At 43.9% G+C, this 26,547-nt stretch overlaps 1 protein-coding gene across 1 annotated transcript in view; it reads left to right on the forward strand.

Moving 5' to 3' along the window:
- Window positions 1-26,547, forward strand: part of LOC147678521 (uncharacterized) — a 180,878-nt gene that overhangs the window by 27,428 nt on the left and 126,903 nt on the right. Inside the window, exon 3 of the mRNA XM_086946038.1 lies at window positions 7,462-7,830. Within this exon, the coding sequence (XP_086802164.1) occupies window positions 7,462-7,830 (369 nt within the window). The remainder of the gene's footprint in view (window positions 1-7,461; window positions 7,831-26,547) is intronic.

A 26,547-nucleotide genomic window follows, 5' to 3' on the forward strand; every position in this document is an offset into this window, starting at 1 on the left:
AGGTTCCCCAATTTTGGGGTTTCACTGCTTTTTGAAAACCACTGTATGTATTTCGGAGGAAAGACTCTTGTCTTTCAAAATCTGAAATGGGAAAACTTTGTCATCACTTTAAAGATAAATGAGTGGTGACTTTTTGTTATAAAATCAATACATTGTTTTCTAGGCATTATAACTCATGTATATTAGCACAGTGTGGGGTACCAAACTGTGAAACTGTGGACATGCATTGATGAGGTGTACACAGTAGGGGCTTGCTTTAATGTGAAATAAAGTGAAGTGTACTCCAAAGTTTATCTTTGGCCAGTTCTTAAAGATATCACTTCCTATAATGAGCAAGGCAAAGTTATCTTAATATAAGTGCTGGCTTAATAGTAAAGAGAATGGGGTTAGTGATCATTATCTTATCCTTTTTAATAGAAGGTTTCCAGCAGGTAGAGGAGTTAGTACATAATCCCATTATATCCTATCCCTTTGAAAGGATAGATAGGAAGCAGCATCCTATTAAAAGACGTCAGTGTCACCTCAGGCTAAGCCACAGTTAAGCTATTGCATGAAAACAGTGAGCGAGTTGTTGCTCCTGCTACTGAGACTGGTATGATTCCCTTTCACAGCTATTAACTTAATTTTAATATTGTATTTGGTGTTAGCTGTTTTCGCTTCACATGTAGCCATTTCAATTGTGGTCTTCAATTTAGAGTGCAACAGTAGGGAAAGCATTGGATAGCCTAGGGGTAAAAATTACTAGTCCCACTCTAGTGAGTTTAACAGTAGGGAAAGTGAAGAATTAATATATTAATAAAAATAAATTAAATATTAATACCAATACAAAGAAAAATTAAAGTAATTACCAATTTTTTATTATGTAATATTTAATCAATTAAAAATACAAATAAATGTTATTAAAATTAATTACCTATTTATACAAATTAATTACCAATTAACAATTAATTAACAATAAATAAAAAATCAATACCAATGTATAAATAAAAATTATTGACTTAATTACAATTAAATAACTTCCCACCCTATTCCCCTATAAACCCACAACCCACTACAGAAAATAAATTAATGAAATTAACATAATTATCAATTAATCAATTAATAAAAATTAATTACCAATTAAAATGAATGAATTACCAATTAAAAATTAATTAATAATTAATTCAAAATGAATACCAATACATAAATTAACATATTTAATTAATTACAATTAATTTACTTACCACCTTATTCCCCTATAAACCCAGAACCTGCTACGGAAAATAAATTAATAAAATTAACATATTTACTAACTAATCAATTAAAAAAAGTTAATTACGAAATAAAAATTAATTAATTACCAATTAAAATTAATTAACAATTAATTCAAAATGAATACCAAAAAATAAATTAACATATTTAATTAATTACAATTAAATTAGTTCCCACCCTATTCCCCTCTAAACCCACAACCCACTACAGAACTAAAACACAAGATTAAATAAAAAATAATTTGTATTTTCTAAAAATTAATACTTAAATTAATATCATTAAATTACTTCCCACCTTATTCCCCTATAAACCCACAACCCGCTACAGAATTAAATTACACACAAATTAAATAATATAAAATTCATTACTTAAAATAAATTACACTTTTCACACATATACTAACATAAAAAACGCTTTAAAAAATTTGATGTTATTAAAAATTCGATATTTTTTAATACCTTTATTATATACTTCGATATTTTGACTTTCTATATTTTGAAAATCGATATTTAAATACTTACCTTGAATTCAATATTTTTCACCACTATATTCTGTCCATTCGATATTTTGTCCATTTTATATTTTGACTTCGATATTTTGTCCATTCTATATTTTGAATTCGATATTTTGTGTAGTTACCATTTAACCACTTTTGTTTTATCTGACAGCATGCCTAACAGAGAGCTTCACTTGTGGCGCTCATAAATGATCCAAAATATAGAGTTTCCCATTTATCCTACACAGTTGATCGTCCTATGGGCTCCTAACAATATAGGTTCCCCAATTTTGGGGTTTCACTGCTTTTTGAAAACCACTGTATGTATTTCGGAGGAAAGACTCTTGTCTTTCAAAATCTGAAATGGGAAAACTTTGTCATCACTTTAAAGATAAATGAGTGGTGACTTTTTGTTATAAAATCAATACATTGTTTTCTAGGCATTATAACTCATGTATATTAGCACAGTGTGGGGTACCAAACTGTGAAACTGTGGACATGCATTGATGAGGTGTACACAGTAGGGGCTTGCTTTAATGTGAAATAAAGTGAAGTGTACTCCAAAGTTTATCTTTGGCCAGTTCTTAAAGATATCACTTCCTATAATGAGCAAGGCAAAGTTATCTTAATATAAGTGCTGGCTTAATAGTAAAGAGAATGGGGTTAGTGATCATTATCTTATCCTTTTTAATAGAAGGTTTCCAGCAGGTAGAGGAGTTAGTACATAATCCCATTATATCCTATCCCTTTGAAAGGATAGATAGGAAGCAGCATCCTATTAAAAGACGTCAGTGTCACCTCAGGCTAAGCCACAGTTAAGCTATTGCATGAAAACAGTGAGCGAGTTGTTGCTCCTGCTACTGAGACTGGTATGATTCCCTTTCACAGCTATTAACTTAATTTTAATATTGTATTTGGTGTTAGCTGTTTTCGCTTCACATGTAGCCATTTCAATTGTGGTCTTCAATTTAGAGTGCAACAGTAGGGAAAGCATTGGATAGCCTAGGGGTAAAAATTACTAGTCCCACTCTAGTGAGTTTAACAGTAGGGAAAGTGAAGAATTAATATATTAATAAAAATAAATTAAATATTAATACCAATACAAAGAAAAATTAAAGTAATTACCAATTTTTTATTATGTAATATTTAATCAATTAAAAATACAAATAAATGTTATTAAAATTAATTACCTATTTATACAAATTAATTACCAATTAACAATTAATTAACAATAAATAAAAAATCAATACCAATGTATAAATAAAAATTATTGACTTAATTACAATTAAATAACTTCCCACCCTATTCCCCTATAAACCCACAACCCACTACAGAAAATAAATTAATGAAATTAACATAATTATCAATTAATCAATTAATAAAAATTAATTACCAATTAAAATGAATGAATTACCAATTAAAAATTAATTAATAATTAATTCAAAATGAATACCAATACATAAATTAACATATTTAATTAATTACAATTAATTTACTTACCACCTTATTCCCCTATAAACCCAGAACCTGCTACGGAAAATAAATTAATAAAATTAACATATTTACTAACTAATCAATTAAAAAAAGTTAATTACGAAATAAAAATTAATTAATTACCAATTAAAATTAATTAACAATTAATTCAAAATGAATACCAAAAAATAAATTAACATATTTAATTAATTACAATTAAATTAGTTCCCACCCTATTCCCCTCTAAACCCACAACCCACTACAGAACTAAAACACAAGATTAAATAAAAAATAATTTGTATTTTCTAAAAATTAATACTTAAATTAATATCATTAAATTACTTCCCACCTTATTCCCCTATAAACCCACAACCCGCTACAGAATTAAATTACACACAAATTAAATAATATAAAATTCATTACTTAAAATAAATTACACTTTTCACACATATACTAACATAAAAAACGCTTTAAAAAATTTGATGTTATTAAAAATTCGATATTTTTTAATACCTTTATTATATACTTCGATATTTTGACTTTCTATATTTTGAAAATCGATATTTAAATACTTACCTTGAATTCAATATTTTTCACCACTATATTCTGTCCATTCGATATTTTGTCCATTTTATATTTTGACTTCGATATTTTGTCCATTCTATATTTTGAATTCGATATTTTGTGTAGTTACCATTTAACCACTTTTGTTTTATCTGACAGCATGCCTAACAGAGAGCTTCACTTGTGGCTGGCATAAATGATCCAAAATATAGAGTTTCCCATTTATCCTACACAGTTGATCGTCCTATGGGCTCCTAACAATATAGGTTCCCCAATTTTGGGGTTTCACTGCTTTTTGAAAACCACTGTATGTATTTCGGAGGAAAGACTCTTGTCTTTCAAAATCTGAAATGGGAAAACTTTGTCATCACTTTAAAGATAAATGAGTGGTGACTTTTTGTTATAAAATCAATACATTGTTTTCTAGGCATTATAACTCATGTATATTAGCACAGTGTGGGGTACCAAACTGTGAAACTGTGGACATGCATTGATGAGGTGTACACAGTAGGGGCTTGCTTTAATGTGAAATAAAGTGAAGTGTACTCCAAAGTTTATCTTTGGCCAGTTCTTAAAGATATCACTTCCTATAATGAGCAAGGCAAAGTTATCTTAATATAAGTGCTGGCTTAATAGTAAAGAGAATGGGGTTAGTGATCATTATCTTATCCTTTTTAATAGAAGGTTTCCAGCAGGTAGAGGAGTTAGTACATAATCCCATTATATCCTATCCCTTTGAAAGGATAGATAGGAAGCAGCATCCTATTAAAAGACGTCAGTGTCACCTCAGGCTAAGCCACAGTTAAGCTATTGCATGAAAACAGTGAGCGAGTTGTTGCTCCTGCTACTGAGACTGGTATGATTCCCTTTCACAGCTATTAACTTAATTTTAATATTGTATTTGGTGTTAGCTGTTTTCGCTTCACATGTAGCCATTTCAATTGTGGTCTTCAATTTAGAGTGCAACAGTAGGGAAAGCATTGGATAGCCTAGGGGTAAAAATTACTAGTCCCACTCTAGTGAGTTTAACAGTAGGGAAAGTGAAGAATTAATATATTAATAAAAATAAATTAAATATTAATACCAATACAAAGAAAAATTAAAGTAATTACCAATTTTTTATTATGTAATATTTAATCAATTAAAAATACAAATAAATGTTATTAAAATTAATTACCTATTTATACAAATTAATTACCAATTAACAATTAATTAACAATAAATAAAAAATCAATACCAATGTATAAATAAAAATTATTGACTTAATTACAATTAAATAACTTCCCACCCTATTCCCCTATAAACCCACAACCCACTACAGAAAATAAATTAATGAAATTAACATAATTATCAATTAATCAATTAATAAAAATTAATTACCAATTAAAATGAATGAATTACCAATTAAAAATTAATTAATAATTAATTCAAAATGAATACCAATACATAAATTAACATATTTAATTAATTACAATTAATTTACTTACCACCTTATTCCCCTATAAACCCAGAACCTGCTACGGAAAATAAATTAATAAAATTAACATATTTACTAACTAATCAATTAAAAAAAGTTAATTACGAAATAAAAATTAATTAATTACCAATTAAAATTAATTAACAATTAATTCAAAATGAATACCAAAAAATAAATTAACATATTTAATTAATTACAATTAAATTAGTTCCCACCCTATTCCCCTCTAAACCCACAACCCACTACAGAACTAAAACACAAGATTAAATAAAAAATAATTTGTATTTTCTAAAAATTAATACTTAAATTAATATCATTAAATTACTTCCCACCTTATTCCCCTATAAACCCACAACCCGCTACAGAATTAAATTACACACAAATTAAATAATATAAAATTCATTACTTAAAATAAATTACACTTTTCACACATATACTAACATAAAAAACGCTTTAAAAAATTTGATGTTATTAAAAATTCGATATTTTTTAATACCTTTATTATATACTTCGATATTTTGACTTTCTATATTTTGAAAATCGATATTTAAATACTTACCTTGAATTCAATATTTTTCACCACTATATTCTGTCCATTCGATATTTTGTCCATTTTATATTTTGACTTCGATATTTTGTCCATTCTATATTTTGAATTCGATATTTTGTGTAGTTACCATTTAACCACTTTTGTTTTATCTGACAGCATGCCTAACAGAGAGCTTCACTTGTGGCTGGCATAAATGATCCAAAATATAGAGTTTCCCATTTATCCTACACAGTTGATCGTCCTATGGGCTCCTAACAATATAGGTTCCCCAATTTTGGGGTTTCACTGCTTTTTGAAAACCACTGTATGTATTTCGGAGGAAAGACTCTTGTCTTTCAAAATCTGAAATGGGAAAACTTTGTCATCACTTTAAAGATAAATGAGTGGTGACTTTTTGTTATAAAATCAATACATTGTTTTCTAGGCATTATAACTCATGTATATTAGCACAGTTGGGGTACCAAACTGTGAAACTGTGGACATGCATTGATGAGGTGTACACAGTAGGGGCTTGCTTTGATGTGAAATAAAGTGAAGTGTACTCCAAAGTTTATCTTTGGCCAGTTCTTAAAGATATCACTTCCTATAATGAGCAAGGCAAAGTTATCTTAATACTAGCAGCCCGCCCCAGCGTTGCCTGGGGCAGAAAGGGGCTGGGGGCAGCATTTAAGGCTTGCGTGCACTTCTGCCTACGGCCCCCTACCGCCCCGACCCGGCCCTGCCTGGCCCCCTCCCGTCCTGGCCCCCCCTCCCGCCTGATCCTTACCTCAGCCGCCGGTCGTTCTCCAGGCGCCCCGCCCGCACAGGCCGCCACTCTCCAGGCGCCCCGCCCGCACAGGCCGCCATTCTCCAGGCGCCCCGCCCGCACAGGCCGCCACTCTCCAGGCGCCCCGCCCGCACAGGCCGCCACTCTTGAGGCGCCCCGCCCGCACAGGCTGCCACTCTCCATGCGCCCCGCCCGCACAGCCCGCCACTTCGCCCAGCAGCAAGCAGGGCCGCGCAGTCCTCCCAGCAGGTCGCGATCTTCGGCGCCATTTCCGAAGTGTTCAACGCAAATGATGTCATCACGCAGACGTCGCGGCCGGCGCTACTTGCAAGGGACTACTTTATTTTTATTTCAAAATTTTTTAAACAACGTATATCTTTTATTTTTAATAGCCTATGTCCTTCTGCTTGCCCTGAGGTTTTCAAAGATGTCTTGGGTGTTTTGATTGGTGGAGTACTTTTCGAGTTTACCTGGCTCAAAGGTTTGTGTTCTCTCTTTATAATAGTAGTATAGATAAGTGCTGGCTTAATAGTAAAGAGAATGGGGTTAGTGATCATTATCTTATCCTTTTTAATAGAAGGTTTCCAGCAGGTAGAGGAGTTAGTACATAATCCCATTATATCCTATCCCTGTGAAAGGTTAGATAGGAAGCAGCATCCTATTAAAAGACGTCAGTGTCACCTCAGGCTAAGCCACAGTTAAGCTATTGCATGAAAACAGTGAGCGAGTTGTTGCTCCTTCTACTGAGACTGGTATGATTCCTTTTCACAGCTATTAACTTAATTTTAATATTGTATTGTGTTTTAGCTGTTTTCGCTTCACATGTAGCCATTTCAATTGTGGTCTTCAATTTACTTTGAGGATTTGCTTTCTTTCTTACCTAGATACTCCTAACCTGTATTATGTGAATCAGCCCAATGTCTTCCTTGCCTTGGTGGGAACCAGTGTCACTATCCCCTGTATATCCAGATATCCTGATGGGTTCGATTCTGTCATGGAGTTCAGCGTTACCTGGAAGGCTGGCCTTAAGGATCTCTGCACAGAAATTAAGGACAGTATAATCATCAATGGAAAAAGAATACACAATTACCCGGAGCGTGTAAAGCTGGTTGCAGATGCAACAAGAAATAAAGCCAGCTCCCTTCATATAGAAAACCTGGAAGTGAGGGACAGTAAGAGGTACTGCTGCATTTTGAACTCTATTAAGGATCTCAAGTTATCTCTGAGAGCTCACACCGATCTCATTGTTGGAGGTAAAGAAACAACTTATTTTCTAATGTTGCTCATAGTTTGAACTGTTACAAAACACACTTCCGATCTGTTGGTAATGTCCAATGTATATTTGCATCCAGAAGGTATGATTTGCAGACAACTACGATAAGCCCCATCGCAAAACTTTCTATTCCTTCAATTCTTCTGATCAGGACCTGCTTTCCTTCTCTTCCCAAACCCCGTCCCTTCAACCTCCCTCCCAATAACTATCTCTGCCTTCCTATCTCTCACTCTAGTTACAGCAGTTGCAAGGTCTTTGATCATTATGCATGGCCACATGCGGTGTGGATAGTTGGGTGGAATATGTGGCTGCATGATTGGAAAGATGACTTACTGGCCTCAGCTGTTGCCAAACAAATGTCTATTCTTCACCTGCTCCCTTAGATATGTCTGCAGCTCTAACACCTAATTAACACAAATTGATAAATTGTCATACAACATGCTAGATGTAATAAGACAAGGGGTAATAATACATGTCCCAAATTAAACTCAATAGTACCACAGTTTTACACTGACATTAAGTCCAGGCGTTGATGCAAAACTGCTCATGTACAATCAAAGCCAGAGGCATTAGGGCAAAGTACAATCAAAGTTTTCTTTATTACAACCTCCCCTCACACTTAATACCGCAATCCACAGGCCAAAAACTTATTCAGATATCATCATTTTCCTCTTTATCAAAGGATGCAAGGACAGATCTTAACCTTTGCTGGTTATGGTCAAAGGGTGCAGGAATATAACAACTCAAACAGCTGAATGGTGGATGAAAAGGTGGCATTCTTAGAATGAAATTCATATAAGCGAAAGACATTGCAGCTACTAACTAGGCAGTTAGGTGGGTGTTTTGCAGCTTTGGGCTTCATATACACTTGTACATTCACTCAACACAAGAATTTGCTTTGATGTATGAGTTATAAATTGGTTTTTATACTCCTTTGCTCTTCTAACCCCAGTCCAACAAGCAGTTGTACGTTTATATAATTGTGGAGGATATTCTAACTCCATTCATACAAATCATAGGGTAAGAGGATGGTCAGTGATTAGGTTACTGGTTGAGGGAGGTGAAACCATACTCAGGCAGCAATGACAATCTCTGTCAGGGTGAAACACAAGCAAATCCCAAATTAACCTGTGCTTGACTGTCTGGTAGCTGGGCACAAAGGCTGTCAGGCTTAATTTAGAGGCAATGTGCCAACTATTTATGCAGCACTTCAAACTGTGATAATGTGAAACATGGCAGAATAAAAATCCCACACCAATTTAGAAAAAGATAATAATATGTAATAAATAATTTTAGACCAAAATGACAAAAAATCCAATCAATAGAACAAGAGGTAAGCAGTTTTTAAGAATTAAGTGAAAATAGCACCAAAAAAGCACAAAGCAGCAATTGTGGATATCTGGTCATGCAGGATCAGGACTAAGGGTGGGCATAGTTCACGAAGTAGCGCTACGCGAAGCTACGCGAAGTGCACTTCGCACTACGCGAACTTCACGCAGCACTACGCGAGCTGCGTAGTAGCATGTTCGCACTGTGCAAGATGTGTTTTCAATGGTTGCACAGTGCGAACAAGTATCCGGCACTGTGCAATCATTGAAAACGGCATATTGCACAGTGTGAGCTGTAGCTTTTTGCTGCTCGAGTAGATTATTACTCGAGCTGCAGCTTTCTCAACGCGAACTGGTAGTTTCTCATTGAGAGCGGTCGCGAGCATGCGCAACCACTCACAATGAGAAACCTTATCTCCTCGTGTTGAGAATCTCGCCGGGATGTCATTTTGCTTGCTCGCGGTCGTGAACATGACGTTCAGGACCGCGAACAAGCAAAAAATGAGCGCTGCACTACGCTACGCTGCACTACGCGTGTTCGCACTGTGCTACGTGCAGCTCGCGTAGTGCGAAGTTGCGCAAACTTCGCAAACTCCGCGAGCGTAGCGTAGTGCTTCGCCCAGGGTTAATCAGGACAAAGTCACAGGTTCAGGCCAATGGAGATGGAGCACCAGCCAGCTTTAGGCACCCAGTTCGGTCCCCTGGACAAGAGTACATTAAATCCTGGTTGTAGAGCTATGTGGAGTCCCGTTTTAAAGATGCATCGCACAGGGGGCCGTAGCTAGCAGCCCAAGATGGTGGTTGCATAAGCGAGATGTTCCTGGCCCGGGACGCCTAATCCGACAAATATCCCCTGATTCCAGCGGCCTCCGCACCCAGTGAGGTTGCAGAAAAGTAACGGACCTCAAGGCATTCAAAGTATGGCCGAACATTGCAGAGTGGAACACTGTTGAGATGCACCCTGCGATCCGGAGTGGTCCCTGGTGGGAGCAAGTCTGAGGTGAGTGGGGCGGGCGGGCCATGAGGTAGAGGCATCAACTGGCACCCCAGGAAAAATGGCTCTCACTTGGTGCGGCATGCTTATACATGCCAGGTCCTGGATGAGGGCCTACGCGGACTAGAAGAGACACTGCCCCCGAGGAGCCTGCCAGTGATCGGGAAATGCCTGCAGGTGGTGTCCGGACCCCCCTCCTCTCTTATTCTCCGAGCATCTAGAGGGATTGCCACGGCGAGGTGTTGCAAGGGCGGCGGCCCCCCGGGGAACATCTTGGACTTCTCCCTTCCACCACTGGCTGAGGAGCCTGGCACTGGGAGTCGACTGGGTGCCTCGGTCAGGCCTAGCAGCCCCATATCACTGAAACCCACCAACTACAAGGCCCAGGATACAGGGTTGCATGAAAGCTACAGCCATTGCCCGAGAACATTGTTTGAAGCTCCGGGTGGATGTGGGACCCCCCGCTCTGCTCTCTGGACACCGGGGGTGATCAGCGGGATGTGGTTCAGCTGGGGCGATGGCCTCCCCCAGAATATTCTGGACCCCCCGGCTGTGTGTGTGGATTCGTTTACAGAGAGGGAGTTGGCCTTGATTCACCTTGGAGGTGGCGCACTGAAGAGGCCTGAAGCTACCCCTTTACTGTTGAAGACCGGGGACCCGAAAATGATCCACATTGAAGAGTGCCTGTGACTGCAAGAACTGGCCCCAGGGCAGGGGGTTCACCTGTGGGATCTCGCCGGGTTGGAACTACTAACTGCTATGTGTCTGAACACGCAGCCCCCGAATAGCGGCCTATTTGGACTGGTTGAGGCGATGGGCCTGCTCTACGTGCTGGGAGACCTGTGACGCCAGGAGGTACCTTTTTGACACCCCGCCTTTGCAGTGACTGGTCCATATTGAGAGCAGGATGCACGTTAGTGGTTGGACCCCTGCTTCCCCCTTGCAACTCATTGCTATGGGTAGATCCTTGCGGCTTGCTCATGAGGGAACCCCCCCACCCTGCTGAAAATATTTGCTCCACAGCTCTCCGCTTGCCTTGCACTGATCTTCAGGTATGAAAGCAGATAATTACAACCTAAGAAACCTGTATAGTGTTCCAATGCCAGACAGCGACATCCCCTGGGGCCTGTCACCCGGCTAGTGCCATTCTTCTGAACATATTGACCCATGAGGAGAACCCATAGATGCGAAACTCCTTAAACTACAGCAGGGCTAACCCCGCATGTCGTGGAACTTACTTACACTACCCTTCACCCAGGGAGGGTTGGGTGCCCCAGATTTTGAACTCTACGCATGCATTGCGCAGGCACAATTTCTATACTACTGGCAGCATCCGATTCCATATCAGCCTCATGTGGCGATAGAGATGGATAGGGTTGCCCTGGTCCCATTGAATGCTGCAGTGTACCAGTCTTACAGACGGCCTCACCAGGAAATAGATATGGTAGAGGCGACACGGTGGGCATGACAAGGAATAGCCAAGAGAGCAGGTCAAAAGGAATTATATGCACCATCTATGCCACTAGTGGGCAATCCACTGCTAACACCACTGTAAGATAAGTCTACTACATTGAGGGCAAGGGAACATAATCTGATTAAGGGTAGTGATTAATATCCAGATGCTACATTCCTATCACTCCAACAGATGTGCAAGACGCAAACACCCTCAGCTTTAGATATGCTTCTGTCCTATCAGCTCAGAGCAGCATGCAGGGTGAGATATGCTGACTTTCCCCAGGAACCACCTGCTTTACCAGCGTTAGAAAACGTATTATCAAACCCATCCCCCCATAAATTGATAACGCGAACATATAGCATGACGCAGATGACATCCCCAATCATGCTATGTACGTCAAAAGTGGCCTGGGAGAGGGACTCTGGCACATCAATCACTGAAAAACAATGGGAATTTTGCTGTTCACAGCTAGAACATCTCTCACCAAATTATAGGCTGCGGCTGATACACTTTAACTTTCTACACAGAGTGTATCGCACACCAGTGCAATTGCATCGCATTGGATTACACCCAGATACCAGATGTTTGAGTTGTGGAGCACAAGAGACCACGTTTATACGCTGTAGCACAGTATTGGCTGGATGTAGGTAGGCACATTGGCTATATTACAACTGCACAGATATCACTTACACCTTTTTTTGCACTGCTTGGATTTGTATTGGACATCAACCCTAGAGGTTCCCGTAAACTAGCATCCATGTTGCTGTTATTGGCGAAGTGCCATGTAGCGATACATTGGAAAAAACAACAGCCTCCTACTGTGGCAGGAGGGCTCCACGCAGCCATGTACGGTAAAAACCAACTGTATAATTACTGGAAAATAATGCCAAGCAGATATAGACCTATTGATATATGAGGGCCGTTTGTGGGCTAGCTGGAATCAGGGGGAGCTGACCTCTGTGGTGGCACAGACACATGAAACACTATGCCGATCGGCAGACTTGAAATCGGGGTCCTTCTGCTGGATTCTAGGAGAAATATACAAAGTTGCACTATGCAGCAAGCTAATGAAAATTTAGATAGATCATGGTGTGTAGGTCATGCACACAATCACAAAGAGGTTCGCTTGCGCGACGTAAGGAGACGGCCTGGGGACGTATGGTTATGGCAGGAGGGAGGGGCAAGGGGGTGTTTATAAGTTAATTTTGTTGATTCACGAGATCAAACCCACAAGATCAGGAATGTGACCTTACCCAGATTGCACAGGCTTCTACATAACTTTTGAAAGCACTACAGGTCCCCCGGGATGTCGGCATACAAGCTGTGTACTTTCCTTTTCCATTCTAAATGTCACATGCTGCCGGCCCCAGGGATGTAGGCAAAAAAGGCTGTGTAACTTGTGTAATTGCAATAAAAAATAAAAAAACTACAGCAGGACCAACGACATAGGGCAGAGGCAGGACAAAGACAACAGTGGGAACCAGCAGGGCTGGATCTCGCTCGCCGCCATCACAGACATCATCTATGCAATCTTGACTGACCAAAGATGCAGCTACAAATCCCCCTTCCACTGATAAGCTGGAAATGATATTACAGGAAATCCGGGACTCAAGATCTTTAATTGCGCAACAGCTGGGCACCATATCAACAGAGCTCAACTTGCTCAAAGCTGATCACAAGTAACTTGCGGAATAAGTTAAAATATCTGAGCAGGAGCTGACAATTATAGCACTGCAGGTGAAAGAACATGATGTACAAATGCAGCATATGTACCAACAAACCTGAATCCTTACAGGCCTGCGCTGATGATGCAGAAGGAAGGGCCCGACTCAATAACCTTAGAATAGTCGGGCTCCCTGAAGGAGCAAAGGGTCAAGACCCCACAACATATATCGAGAAGTGGCTCAAAACCAGCGTTGCCCCCATAGGTTTGTCTGCACTCTTTACATTGGAGCGGGCCCATCGAGTCCCCACGCAGAAACCCATATCTGGCGCAAACCATCGGCCGATCCTAGCCAGAATATTGAACTATAGGGACCGTGATTATGTATTGCAATCAGCCCGTGACAATGGTCCCATCTAATCTGACAATACAAAAATTTCCATCTTCCTGGTTTACTCATTAACAGTCCAACACAAGCGTTTTTTGTTTATGGAGGTGAAGGCCAGGGTTCGTGCCACGGGCCTCACGTTTGCTCTTTTATTTCCGGCCAAGCTAAAGATTATTCACAACCAACACTCCTGCTTTTTTGACATGCCAGAAAGTGCATGGGAATGGCTGGACAAGAATTTCTCATACACTATGAGCACTGTGCGACCTGCCGCATCGCAACTGAAATCACTGCATCCACTGCGAAGACGGAGAAAAGGACTAATGACACAGAGCACAGTGACTAGTCCTCCTTCTCGTCAAACGTTGTTGGAGAACAGATGTGAGGCACTCTGCTCAGCGCCGGCGCTGCGGACCCAATGCCCGCCAATCAGCCCCAGTCCCTCAGTGGAGGTATCCGCGGACTTGGACTCAGGGGCTAGCATAGCATTGTTTCCTTCAGTATCTACGCAGCACAGTAATGATTCACAGGGCTAAAAGTAAATTTAATGTGACAGAGCGCCTTGTTACTCAAGTAAAATGTCCATGCCTCGGAAGGCTAACTTAAGTTAACGTTATGTACTAAGCACCGACTGGTACATCATAATTCATAACTGGAATACTTCACTAGAGGCTCCATGGCAAGCTGAACTGGTATCGTCTTGTGGCCCAGCCCGTCCTGGGCTAGTCAACCCTTTGTAACCGGTATCTGTTTGCTGACATCCCAGGGGGTTGGGGGCTGCTTTTATTCCTACCCACACTCCCTACATACTCGCCTTGATCATTTCCTTTGCACACCAAACCTTTTCCATGTGTTACACAAAGCACTTACCTAGGCAAAACTCTTTTGGACCATAATCCATTGGAGATGGTGCTTAACTGGGGTTGGACACCCACACCAATCCCTACATGGCACCTCCAACCTTTACAACTGGAGGACCCAGTGTATAGGAACACTGGGTCCTTCATACCAAATACCAGCACTACATACTTCACTGAAAATGAGGGCACAGCCACAAAACTTGGTCTGTTGAATGGGGGGTCTTTAAAGTGACAATCCGGGGGGTCTCTATGGGTACACTGGTGAGGGCCAGGCAGAAGGAAATAGCAAAGTCTTGGCAGCTCCACTGACCGCTGCTGAGATCCGCAGTGCAATAAAGGGACTTGATTGTAATATGACCCCAGGCTCGGATGGGCTCCCCATCAAGTTTTACTCCACGTTTGCGACACCCTTGGTCCCCCAAATAATACAATTGTACACTACTGCACTAACAGAAGGAGCCCTGCCCCCCATGACCAGGGAAGCGAAAATAACTTCTTTATTAAAATCTGATAAGTCCCCAAGAGACCTTAGATCATACAGGCCCCTCTCGATTCTTAATACAGAATATAAAATTCTCAGTTAGGTCCTGGCATTGAGGCTACTTCTCCTACTCCCTAAATTGACCCACACAGATCAATGTGCTTTCTTACCAAAGCATAGCACCTCATTAAACATCTGCCATTTTTATGCCCTATTACACACTGCCCGAGTCAGTCCCCCCGAGCGAGTTGCCTCTCATTGGATATTCGTCAAGCATTTGATCCCTTGAGTTGGCCGTACATGCTGTCTGCACTATCAAAATTTGGAAACCCTCCAGAATTTTGCAAATGGGTGGGGTCACTTTATACTAGACCTCCGCATGGGCAAAGACAGGAAACAACATCTCCCCAGCATATAATATTTTTTGCGTAACGCGTCAGGGTTTGCCTGTACCACCCTTACTGTTCGTGCTGACCTTAGAACCGCTGGCACAATGCTTGTGCTGCGCTATGACAGCATATGGTACCCCAGTTGACCCGGTACACCAATCTCTATTGCTCTATGCTGATGATAGGCTATTATACTTTAAGGACATGCATGTGGACATGATACTAATAGCCTTGTTGTTTGCACAGTTTGGGGAAATATCTGGCCTACATCTCAACACCTCAAAATCTGTAGCATATACATTTTATGATACAAACACTTTATCTACTCTTCCATTTGGTCTGGTGCAGTTTAGGGTAGAACCAACTACTTTTAAATATCTGGGCATCCATATTTACAGGACTACTTCGGACACCATAGATGGTAATGTGGTCCAAACACTTAACTCTCTAAAATCTGAAGTGGCGTTCTGGAACACTTTGCCCCTAATGACGGCTGGTCAACTGGCCGTTTCTTAAATGGTTACGCTCCCCAGACTTTTACACCAATTTGAGAACCCTCCCCATGGCCCTCCCAACATGGATCTACACAGCACTTGATACATTATTAACTTCCTTCCTATGGGGACAAGGTTGACATAGACTGGACAAAATGCAGTTACCAAGCACCGAAGGAGGCATGGAAGCACCATATTTTAAGGCCTATTGCATAGTAGGGCAAATGCAGAGGTTGGCATAGTGGCTGGCTGGCTATAACCTCTTTGAAATAGGTTACTCCCATGAATGGTTACAAATTGGATCATTACAGGCAATATCATGCCCCGGTGCGGGATAGGTAAGAGAGCCCCCTTTCCTATTACATATAGCACTTCATTATTGGAAATTGTCACTGAAATATACCAAAACACCCAAACCTTATGTTCCAAATGTTCCTCTGTGTGGCCTACCTACCTTACGTAGAGTACTATCGATTCCGATAGAAGCCCAGGTTAACACCAGAACCTGGGCTTCTATGGGAATTCACAACAGCATATTAACAAGCCCATTATCGCCAATTTAGCGGCAGTTTCCTGCGGATAAAAGCGGCGATAATGTATCGCCCTTTCTTGATAATATGGCCCTAGATGTATTGAATTCCACATACATCAGATGCAGAACCTAAATGTGATTGCTAGAGTATTGTGATTCCAGGAAGTAGACCAAATATGTATAGCATAGCAGACATGTTTGTATTCCAAAAACCATAGGCTGTATCTTTTACGAAGTATGACAGATGTTTGAAGGCAATATACCATTACATCCGCTGGACCCTTCTGGTTGTGGGGATATATAGGACTTGTAGGTTCACCAACAACCCAAGGAACCCAGAGCCAAAAACTGAGCAGCATCTTGCAATGGTTTTTTATTGTGTACCACCTATATAGCAATTCATTTGGAAATATAAACACGGAAAAATGGGTATGAAAGTCACCTATGTATTTCCTAAATGGGAACAAAATATAGGGACATATTCACAAGGAGCTATCACCGAATTAACAGCACTTTATCGCAGCCAAAGTTGTGATAAATTTACCCCACCATTCACAAGTAGGTGCTAACAGCCCACAGCACCAGTTTTCCTGCGATAACAGTCGCAAAATACATTGCCACAGAGGGCCCTGGCAACTATCGCTAATGAGATGCAGGGTGGGCGTTCCTGTGCAAAAAGCCATAACAACGCCACACCTCAACATTCACAACAACCAGACAGATCGGCGATAAAAACACAAAACATGTGATAAAGTGCGTTCGAAGAAGAAATTTTACACCTGCTCTGACCTGGCGTAGAGTGGGACGGAAGCCTGCACCACAATAGGGTGTCATTGGAAGGACAACAGGTGCCATGGAGCCACTCATCATGCAGCACGGACACCCAAGAGGGCTCAACACCCACCCAGCACAGCCCCCACCCCTGGGCCACCACAGAGGCAGCACAGACAAAGACAGCGGCCTCCCAGGAAATGCACCTGCCTCACAGGCCCAACATATGACAATGTCACTGTCCACTACAGGCTGAAAGGGAGAACCATCCTACGCATCCTGGCTGTCACCGCCCAATAGGCCAACTGCACCAACAAAGAAGACAACCAACATCCCCTCCACATCAAGCTGCTCGCTGTGCACCACCTGTTGGCCCCTGGCACCCCCATACAACACCCGCCAGAGTCGGCGGAATCTCACAGCCAGCCACATCCAAGACCCCCAGACCTGTCCTGGACATCACCATCATCCTGGCACCCCAGTCCTTGTACGGCCAACACAAAGCGCAGGAGCCGCTGGGGACCAAGCAAGGACCATATTCCGTAGCCGGATACACGCATGTGTAGGGGGCAATCCACTGCACACCTATCCCACCTGTGCCCCCTGGTGACACAGCACAAAATCAGCACAACAAGAAGCACATGTCACACATCAATGTGCAGGAAACATCCGAACACTGTGGGACCTTCACAAATGTCTCCTCCAAATACACTTCCAGTGTGGATGATCATTTCACCCTTTGACAGTCCAACAGCAACCAGCCGTCCCAGGATAGCACCAGGGGAAATGGACAGCTGCTTGGCAACTTCCCAATTAACACCCCACTCACCTCAACTCCACAACAATGCAATCCACAACTTTGGCAATGCACACATCACAAGTCCACAACTAAGATGCACAACAACATGCCCACCCACCAGACACAATATAACAACTCACAATGGTAACCTGGGCAAGCCGTGAACATGAACAATCTATGGCATGGTACCTCAGCCACACAATAGATGAATGTTGGGAGAGGAGGCAACCAGGCATATGAGAAGGATGCAGTAGAACCATGATTGGGAAAGTACACATGCCAAGAGTGGCGGCGAAGTGCTGAACAAACCGCAGTATGCAGAACACACCCATATCCACGGCGACATACACCTCTGTTGAATGGAGTGTAGTGGACAGTGGACGCAACCATGTCACCTCAGCCAGTGGGGATCGTTGCTGAAATGTTGCCTGTTACGCCCACCCGTATGCGTGAGCAGAGTGGGATGGGCCTGGTACGCCAGGCCAGCATAGAGGTGTGAATAAAAAGCACGTAGCCCTGGGCATTGTGTTCTTATAGAAAGCCCAACGTCTCTGCCAGAGCGGCGCCTCCCACCCCAACACGAGGCCGACGCCATCCTCATTAGCAGAGTTGCCTGTGATCCTGTGCACCTGCCATACCCCAGCCCGCTGGACCACAAACCCGCCAGGCGACACTAATCAGCATCCGACACCGGCATGTGTCATGGAGGGTCCACCATGTGCCAGTGTAAGCTCCAAGCCTGAGGCCCATGACCCGGCCTGCCTTTCAGACCAGCGATGTCCCCCCGACGCTGGCCCAAATTACTCCTTTCTTGTTTGCATATTCTACCGGCGACCTCTAGGGTTCAGTGGGTCCCATATGTGATACTGTGTCCTGGCTCCTGAATGGCAGTGACCCCAAATCTGGGACAGCGGCCACAGCACCATACTCCATTCAATCAATGAGGCATTGTGCCATATGCGCATCTTGCAACACATCCTGCCACAAACCCTGTCCAACGCCATCCGGCGAGCCGTGCTGCCACAAACCCTGTCCAACGCCATCCAGCAAGCTGTGCTGCCACAAACCCTGTCCAACGCTATCCGGCGAGCTGTGTATGAGGGAACAGGACACCCCTGCGGACCAGTAGGTCTCACATCCAGAACCTAGTCGCAAATCACAAATGGCCGAGTCCACACCAGTGGACGCTCAGAGAGGAGTAAGAGAAAGATGCGGCTCAGTCCGGATGAAAACCAGGTCACAGTCACGGAGGTGACCGAACACGTGGTGCCACTGAACAACACAGACCGGTGGGGGCACCAACCTATGCCGGCGACACTCAGTGAATGGCCCATGATGACCGCTGCCGCCAGCCTACACTGCTCTTGGCCTAGGCTGTGCTCAAGTAGGCCACAGATTAGAACTGAACAGTATGCAAAGGCAGATTACACATCATTGCATGCAAGGAGAGGCCTAAGAGGATGCCTCCTTGCATCTTGGTGGAGAGAAAAGGATCATGGTTATGGAGGTGTTTGTACACTACCGACAACTGCCCTGGTGTCACTAGCACTGTGCATCGCGAGCCAATGACACGTGGCTGTGGGCCACTGTTGACCGCTGCCTACGGCCTACACTGCAGTCCAGTAGGTTACAGAGTCATGATTCAGCAATGACGGAGTCCATATCAGTGTACCGACATCATCGCAGTCTGCATCCCCACTCAGCCTTGGTGCCACTAAGTCTGTTACCTGACATTCATGGACACTCACTGGTTGAACAGTGGTGGCGTCTGAACCTATGGACTAGAGGGCAGTTTTCACCCCCAGGTAGCTGATACGGAATTGGTGGTGGCAACGGGCTGTCGAATTCCACTCCTCCATTTGCTGCTTACTGATAAAATCAAAAATTTTGGCGTCTTGCCCTGGAGGTCACCTTCCACTGTCCCCCGAAACACTTTGAAACAAACACCTTGTACAATGATGGTTACCTGCTCAGGTCCCATGGCCCATATGACTGCACTGCAAGTCACCGTTCCTTGGCTGGGTGCCTGTGCCGGCCGCAGTTCATATGGGGCCACTAACTCGGTGCTGGCCAAGTCCGGGACCCCTTCCCCGGAGACATAGGCTGGGCCCTGAGGCATGGGCCTTGGGCTCATCAACGCCATGACTCTGTGGCCTTGCGCTATATGCAGCCTCGGGCCCAAATGCGTCCCACCAGGGCTCACACACCAAAGCGAGTCCAGACCGGCCCGGACGACGCATCACCGCAAGAGGCACACACCACCACCGCAAGGACCACCTACAAATGCCATCTGCCAGAGTTGAAGTAGTGGTCCTGACAGACTTCATGGTTGCTCAGGCCTGTCGTGGATGCCATCATCGGCCTGATTCCCTGCTCAGCACTGCGCCAGTGACTCAGTGCACCGCAGGCCATTGTCTGTAGCTGATTGTGTTTGTGCTGTGGAGCGGTTGCGCAGGTATGTCACCTCAAACAGTGTGGGGGCCCTGAGACATTGATGGTGAAGATGATGCAGGTCTGACACACCCCCCTGCATCTGCATCAGGAATATATCGAAGGGTCACAATCTGAGACTTTTTCTGCACATGAGCGCTCTCATCTCTAGTGTCCACAGCCCAGTGCACTGCGACTCATGGACACTTCTGTTTGCATGTTGGCTGTCCTCTGTACTCTATCTGGATCACTCCATGTTGCTCAGCAGTTGACTGTGTATTGCATGTGTTTTCTGTTTGCGTTGCACTGGTGTCCAATGTCCAAGTGGTTGCCAACACAAGACATTCCGTGCAGGTTGGCTTACACTCACCCAACACACATATAGCACAGGAGTCATTGTACATGTGGCCCTGCCAGTGCACTGCGACTCATGGACACTTCTGTTTGCATGTTGGCTGTCCTCTGTACTCTATCTGGATCACTCCATGTTGCTCAGCAGTTGACTCTGTATTGCATGTGTTTTCTGTTTGCGTTGCACTGGTGTCCAATGTCCAAGTGGTTGCCAACACAAGACATTCCGTGCAGGTTGGCTTACACTCACCCAACACACATATAGCACAGGAGTCATTGTACATGTGGCCCTGCCAATAAAGGGGCCGGGTGTATGTGCCCGTAGCCAGTTCAAAACTTATCCGATGATGAACGGAATGTTGCACAATGGCAAAACATTCTCCCCCAGTCACAGATCTGGGTTTAATCCACCGTTATTTTGCTCACCAAGCCACCCCAGTTCAACATTATCTCTGCATGTGTCCCTGTGGTCTTGTAGCATGCATGTGGGCCCTGGGCCCTAAGACTTTACATTGTACAGTGTACATCGGATGCAGACATGTCACCAGAGGCAGCGGGTTGTGGCTTGGACATGTAGCTTTGTCGTCACCCACTCCATTCATGAGGGGAGTGGGAAGGGCCGTCGTACGCACAGCCCACGTGGGTGTGTGACTACTAATTGCACGCCACTGGGCGTGGTTCTGTGCTGTGCATCTGCATGTGCCTCTATGGAAGCGTGGGTCTCCTTAGTGGGGTGTGGTTGGGCCCTGTAGGGTGATAGACCCCTACATATGTGTCCTGGTTCGCATTCCATGGGTTCAGCCCCCACCCACATCTGTTGGGCCATCTCCTTTTGGCGTGCTGACACATGCCATTAGGTGCCATGTGTGGGTGGGTAAAGTGTTGTGAGCCAGCTGTGCCTGCGTGTGCTTCCTGCTGTGTTGCCGGTTGCAGGCTCGGAGTTCTCCTATGAGTAGCTTGACTGTCCGGGAGGGGGGTTGCGTGGGATATCCATGGGCTGTTGTAGGGCGTCAATGGTGTGGTGGTTCTCTCTGGCATCACAGATGTGTTGTATTATGTGCTCTGCTGCAGGTATTGTGTGCCCCTCTGCGATGTGAAGGGGGGATGCGTTTTCCCTTTGTGTTGGCATATATGTTGGTGCATTGGGCTAGTTTGCATGCAGACTGTATGGCAGTGTACATTGTGACTGTTTGGGGGTGCTGGATTCGTCTGTGGGTATGTGTACATTTGGACTACATGACGAATGTGAGGTCATACACACACATTACCATTTTACTGTTACTGACGCTGTCAGCTGTCGTGGGCATGTTTCTGTGCATGTGCGGAGCCAGTTGTGTCCTCTGTTCTGCAGTTTCCGCTATGCACGTAGTTCCACATTGTCATCAATGTGGGTGTGCTGTTCATGCTATGTGTGTGTGCCATGGTGATATGGGACATGACCCAGGGTGTTTGTGGGTGTGAAGTGTGCTACACCTCATTATGCATGTGTGCCATTGTGCCTATCTCCCCCTTCCCCCAGGCCCTGTTTGTTGCACTCCCTGTTGGTGTTGTGTCTGGTCCTCTCGAGCTGTGCCCCTACTCCCTACTCCCTACTCCTTGCCATCTCCACACTGATGACTGTGGGCTGGGTTTCCTCCAGCTCCTCCAGTGGTGCTGGACTGCCACCTCCTGTCGCCGTTGCTGCCTTCCTGTTGGCAGCGGGTTGTTGCCTGGTTTAGGATGTCACGTCATGCAATCGCCTATTGGCCTCCTAGATTGGCCTCCTCGGCACTCTGACTGCATTCCAGGTGGACTGCTTGTGGGTCAGTTGCTGGTAGTGTTCTGTCACCTCTGTGACCCTGGTCTGGTTTTCCTGTGGGCTGCACCCAGTCTTCCTCTCGCTCTTCTCCTTGGCTTTCTCCGACATCGTTGTTCTTTGCTGGTGGTCTGTGGGGGTTGTGAGGTCCGTGTAGGCCTCTGCGCTGGATCAGGGTGCATCCATGTTGCTACGTGCTTTGGCTTGTTTCTGGTGTATTTTCACAGGGGTTTTACAGTGTATTGTCCCACCAGACGCAAGGGATTAGCAGGCCTGTAGCTGGTTTCCAATACTTTTTGTATCACGGTTGGCCTCCTCGCATGTTTTTTTGCGTTCGCGTATCGCAGGAAACCTGCTCTTACTTCTACAAAGCAAAGCAGATTGCTTTTGGACAAGGGGAGCTGCATGTCAGCAGCTCTTCTTGATAAAAAGCAATGCCGGCTCCTGCAGGAGGTGGGGAACTGGCATGGACCGTGGGGGTATTGGGGCTCCCCTCACGTTCCCCAATGCTGAGAGCCGGCCCCGGGGATGGGACCCCGGGGCCAGAAGTGGCCCCCTCCCCTTTAATTATTTTTTAAAAATAGGCCATGACTTAGGGAAGGGTGTCCCGGGGGCCAATAGTGGCCCGGAGGGGGGCCACTAGCCCCCCTTCCCCTTTAATTATTTAAAAAAAGGAGGCCATGCCAAGGAGGATGGGGTCCCCGGGGCCACAATTGGCTCAGTGAAGGGGGGCCACATGCCCCCCTCCCTGTTAGTGTTTTAAACAAGCATTGAAAATGCAATAGGTCTCTCCTTTGATTAAGTTAAAGCTATTTGCTTTGCTAATGGTATTATATAGCAAAGCAAATGACTTTAACTTAATAAAAGGCAAGAACTATTGCATTTTTGATGCTTGTTCTATGGGGTCAGCAGTGGTCTGCTGAGCTGGTTTATACCGTTAATTTCCATAACATTAAAGCAAGCATTGCCTGCAGCAAGATCGCGTCCAACGTATTATTTAATACTTTGTAAAACACTCATACTCCGTGTCTTTACAAAGTTCAAATTTGGCCCACTTTTTTCTCTCACTAATTCCCTTTTATAATGGTGCCCGGGGGCATTGTCTTTCCTGGCCCTGGCCTTACCCCATTGTGCTGCAGTTACCCACCTCAGTAGTTAGCTGCTCTCTACTGTCCCGGTGCAAAAACCACAGTTGATGGACAGAATGCAGAACAATGTCATACATTCACACCAGTACAGAGATCTGGGCCCAAATCCATCGTTTTTTTGCACTCCACACCACCCCAGTCCAGACATGGTCATATGCAAATGCCTCATGGGAACAGTCCAGCCCGAACTGCCAAGCCATGCCTTCCCTGGACCGGAAACAAGCTTCCGAGTACCGGTTTCTGGCATTCCAGCCGTCTTCAGCCCGGCTTGCTGGAATCCAGTGGTGTGGAGAGCATGGGACTCACGTCTGAGCATACCCATCCCACTCTGCTTTCCTGGAGCGGAGCGGCTGCAGGGCCAGCCAGGTCTGCTCTCCGCAGCCCCTCATTCAAATTTCACAGTTATACTGAGCCACCGGCCAATCAAAAACATTTAACTGGTTATGGCCGGGCAAGTCATTTCTGGGAAATCATGTCGATGTAAAGCAGTGCTGACCCTGCATTACAGGCCCCTGCCCCCCCACCTATTTCTTTTTATGTTCTTGTTCCTGTGGTGCACACGCCACTCTGGTACACACTGTGCCCGTGTTTTGTGAGAGAAAAGCTCGTTTGCAGAAGATTTCTATACACCCTTTTTTTATACAAAGCAAATGTAGCGCCTACACCGAGCAGGCGCTTTAAATTAAACCATGGAGGTTAACTGCCCCATTTGATTACATTTATTAGGCACTTTCAGAGCACAGAACGCACAAAGAGAAACACAGGGAGAGATTAAACAATTACAAGGAATGGTAAAGCCAAAGGGCCTGGATGCATAAAAAGTAATATCATGGCGATGTAAAGCAGTAAAGTTAAGGACATTAACATAAGGCCCGATAGGGACCCGTTTCAATGTCCGTTTTCAATTAGTACTGAAAGTTCTGCCTTTTCCTGAATGCGTGCATGTGAGGCAGCGTGGGGACAGGTGACCTAGAGAACCTGTATTATCCTGCCCCATTTGCTACACACACATTGCAGGCCACACTCTGGACTGTATTTGTTCTAACTTGGATACCCTCAAAGTCAAGCCCCTTGTTGCTCAAACATGGACAGATCACAAATTAATTCCCTTTGAGATTCCGATAAAGGACAGGCCCCATATCAAGGATAGAAAAAGGCCCCACAAAAGGACAAGGCCAGATGGAAGGCACTAATAGGGCATTCAGACCTCCTTCCAAAAGCCCTCATGGGTAGACCCAACATGGTAGGAGACCCTATAGCAGACAACCAGCTTTTTGGTCAATGGATGCACAAACTGAGAAACCAGTTGGCACCCATGATCTCACCCTATAGTCCATCTAAAAAGAAACCCTCTGCCCCATGGTTTTCACAATCACTAAAAGAACTGCAAGGCCACATTAGGGCATTAGAACGCTGATGGCGCCGGAATTGCGATGAAAATGAGCTTAATATCTACAAAATTGCTCGCAGAAAATATTATGCTATGATCAAAACCACAAAAAAAGCATATTATACTGAGGCCATTAAAACCACCAATAACAATCAGACAGAGATCTTTAAAATAGTTAATCCGTTTTCAAATCCCAATAGTCTACTTCAAGAGATTCCTTCCTCTCCGAGCCTCTATAATAATATAGCAGATTTCTTTGAAGAAAAAGTTTTGACACTCTTAAAAGACTTCCCCCCTCCTACTCTCTCCACCATAAATAAGGAAATTTCTGCAGGCACAGACACAGCTTGTATGACAACTTTCAAGCCAATCACGATAGAAGAATCGCGCCTGGCGATCTTGTCCATCAAATCGGGCTCCCCTTTCGATCCCTGCCCCCCTACCCTACTACACGCCCTCATCGATATTGTGAACCCTGCTATTAATAATATCATAAACTCCTTGCTTCTCACAGCCAAGATTCCAACGGAATGGAAACTTGCTGCAGTAAAACCACTCCAAAAAAACCAACTGGCGGATTCTACTATTCTCTCTAATCTATGTCCCATCTCGCTCCTACCTAGTCTGTGCAAGCTGACTGGAAATGTTGTTAATAGCCAACTCCTAGATTCCTAGAGAAAACAAATGCACTGCACTGTAATCAGTCAGGTTTTAGAGCCCAACACTCGAGAGAATCTGCTCTACTGTATACAATGGAAACCCTAAGAGCAGCCCTGGATCAGGGACAGAACACAGTCCTGGTGCTATTAGACCTGTCAGCGGCCTTCAACACGGTCTCACATGTCATTCTTTTAGACCGTCTTGCCTCATCTGGTATATCTGGCAGTGTCCTAGAGTGGATAAAGACATTTTTGCAAGATCTGCACCAAGTGATCATGCTAGGACAATATAACTCTCATGAAAAAGCACTCATATCAGGGGTACCTCAAGGATCGAGCCTTAGCCCGACCCTTTTCAATGCATATATGTCCCCTCTGATCAAGCTAATAATGTCCTTCAATATAAACAGCATCTCATATGCGGACGATACGCAGATAATCCTGGTCTTGGACAATGACACTACCCAGGCGGAAGAAAATCTCAGCAAATGCCTCCAAAAGACTTTCAGTTGGATAAATAATAACCATCTGAGGGGTAACTCGGAAAAAACTGAAATCCTGCCTTTTGGCCAACAAAACCTTTTTACGCCTAAACGTTGGTGGCCAGAAAATGCCACTCCTCCCCCTAATACCATTAATGTAGCTAGGAATCTAGGAATAACATTTGACACTACCCTATCATTTAAACAGCAAACACTGGCAGTTGCTGGTACATGCTTCCACATCATAACAAGTCTAAAGAAATTCTTTGACCTGATTCCCTTCTCAG

This window comes from Lissotriton vulgaris, chromosome 12 (assembly GCF_964263255.1).
Source record: "Lissotriton vulgaris chromosome 12, aLisVul1.2, whole genome shotgun sequence".
NCBI lineage: Eukaryota > Metazoa > Chordata > Amphibia > Caudata > Salamandridae > Lissotriton > Lissotriton vulgaris.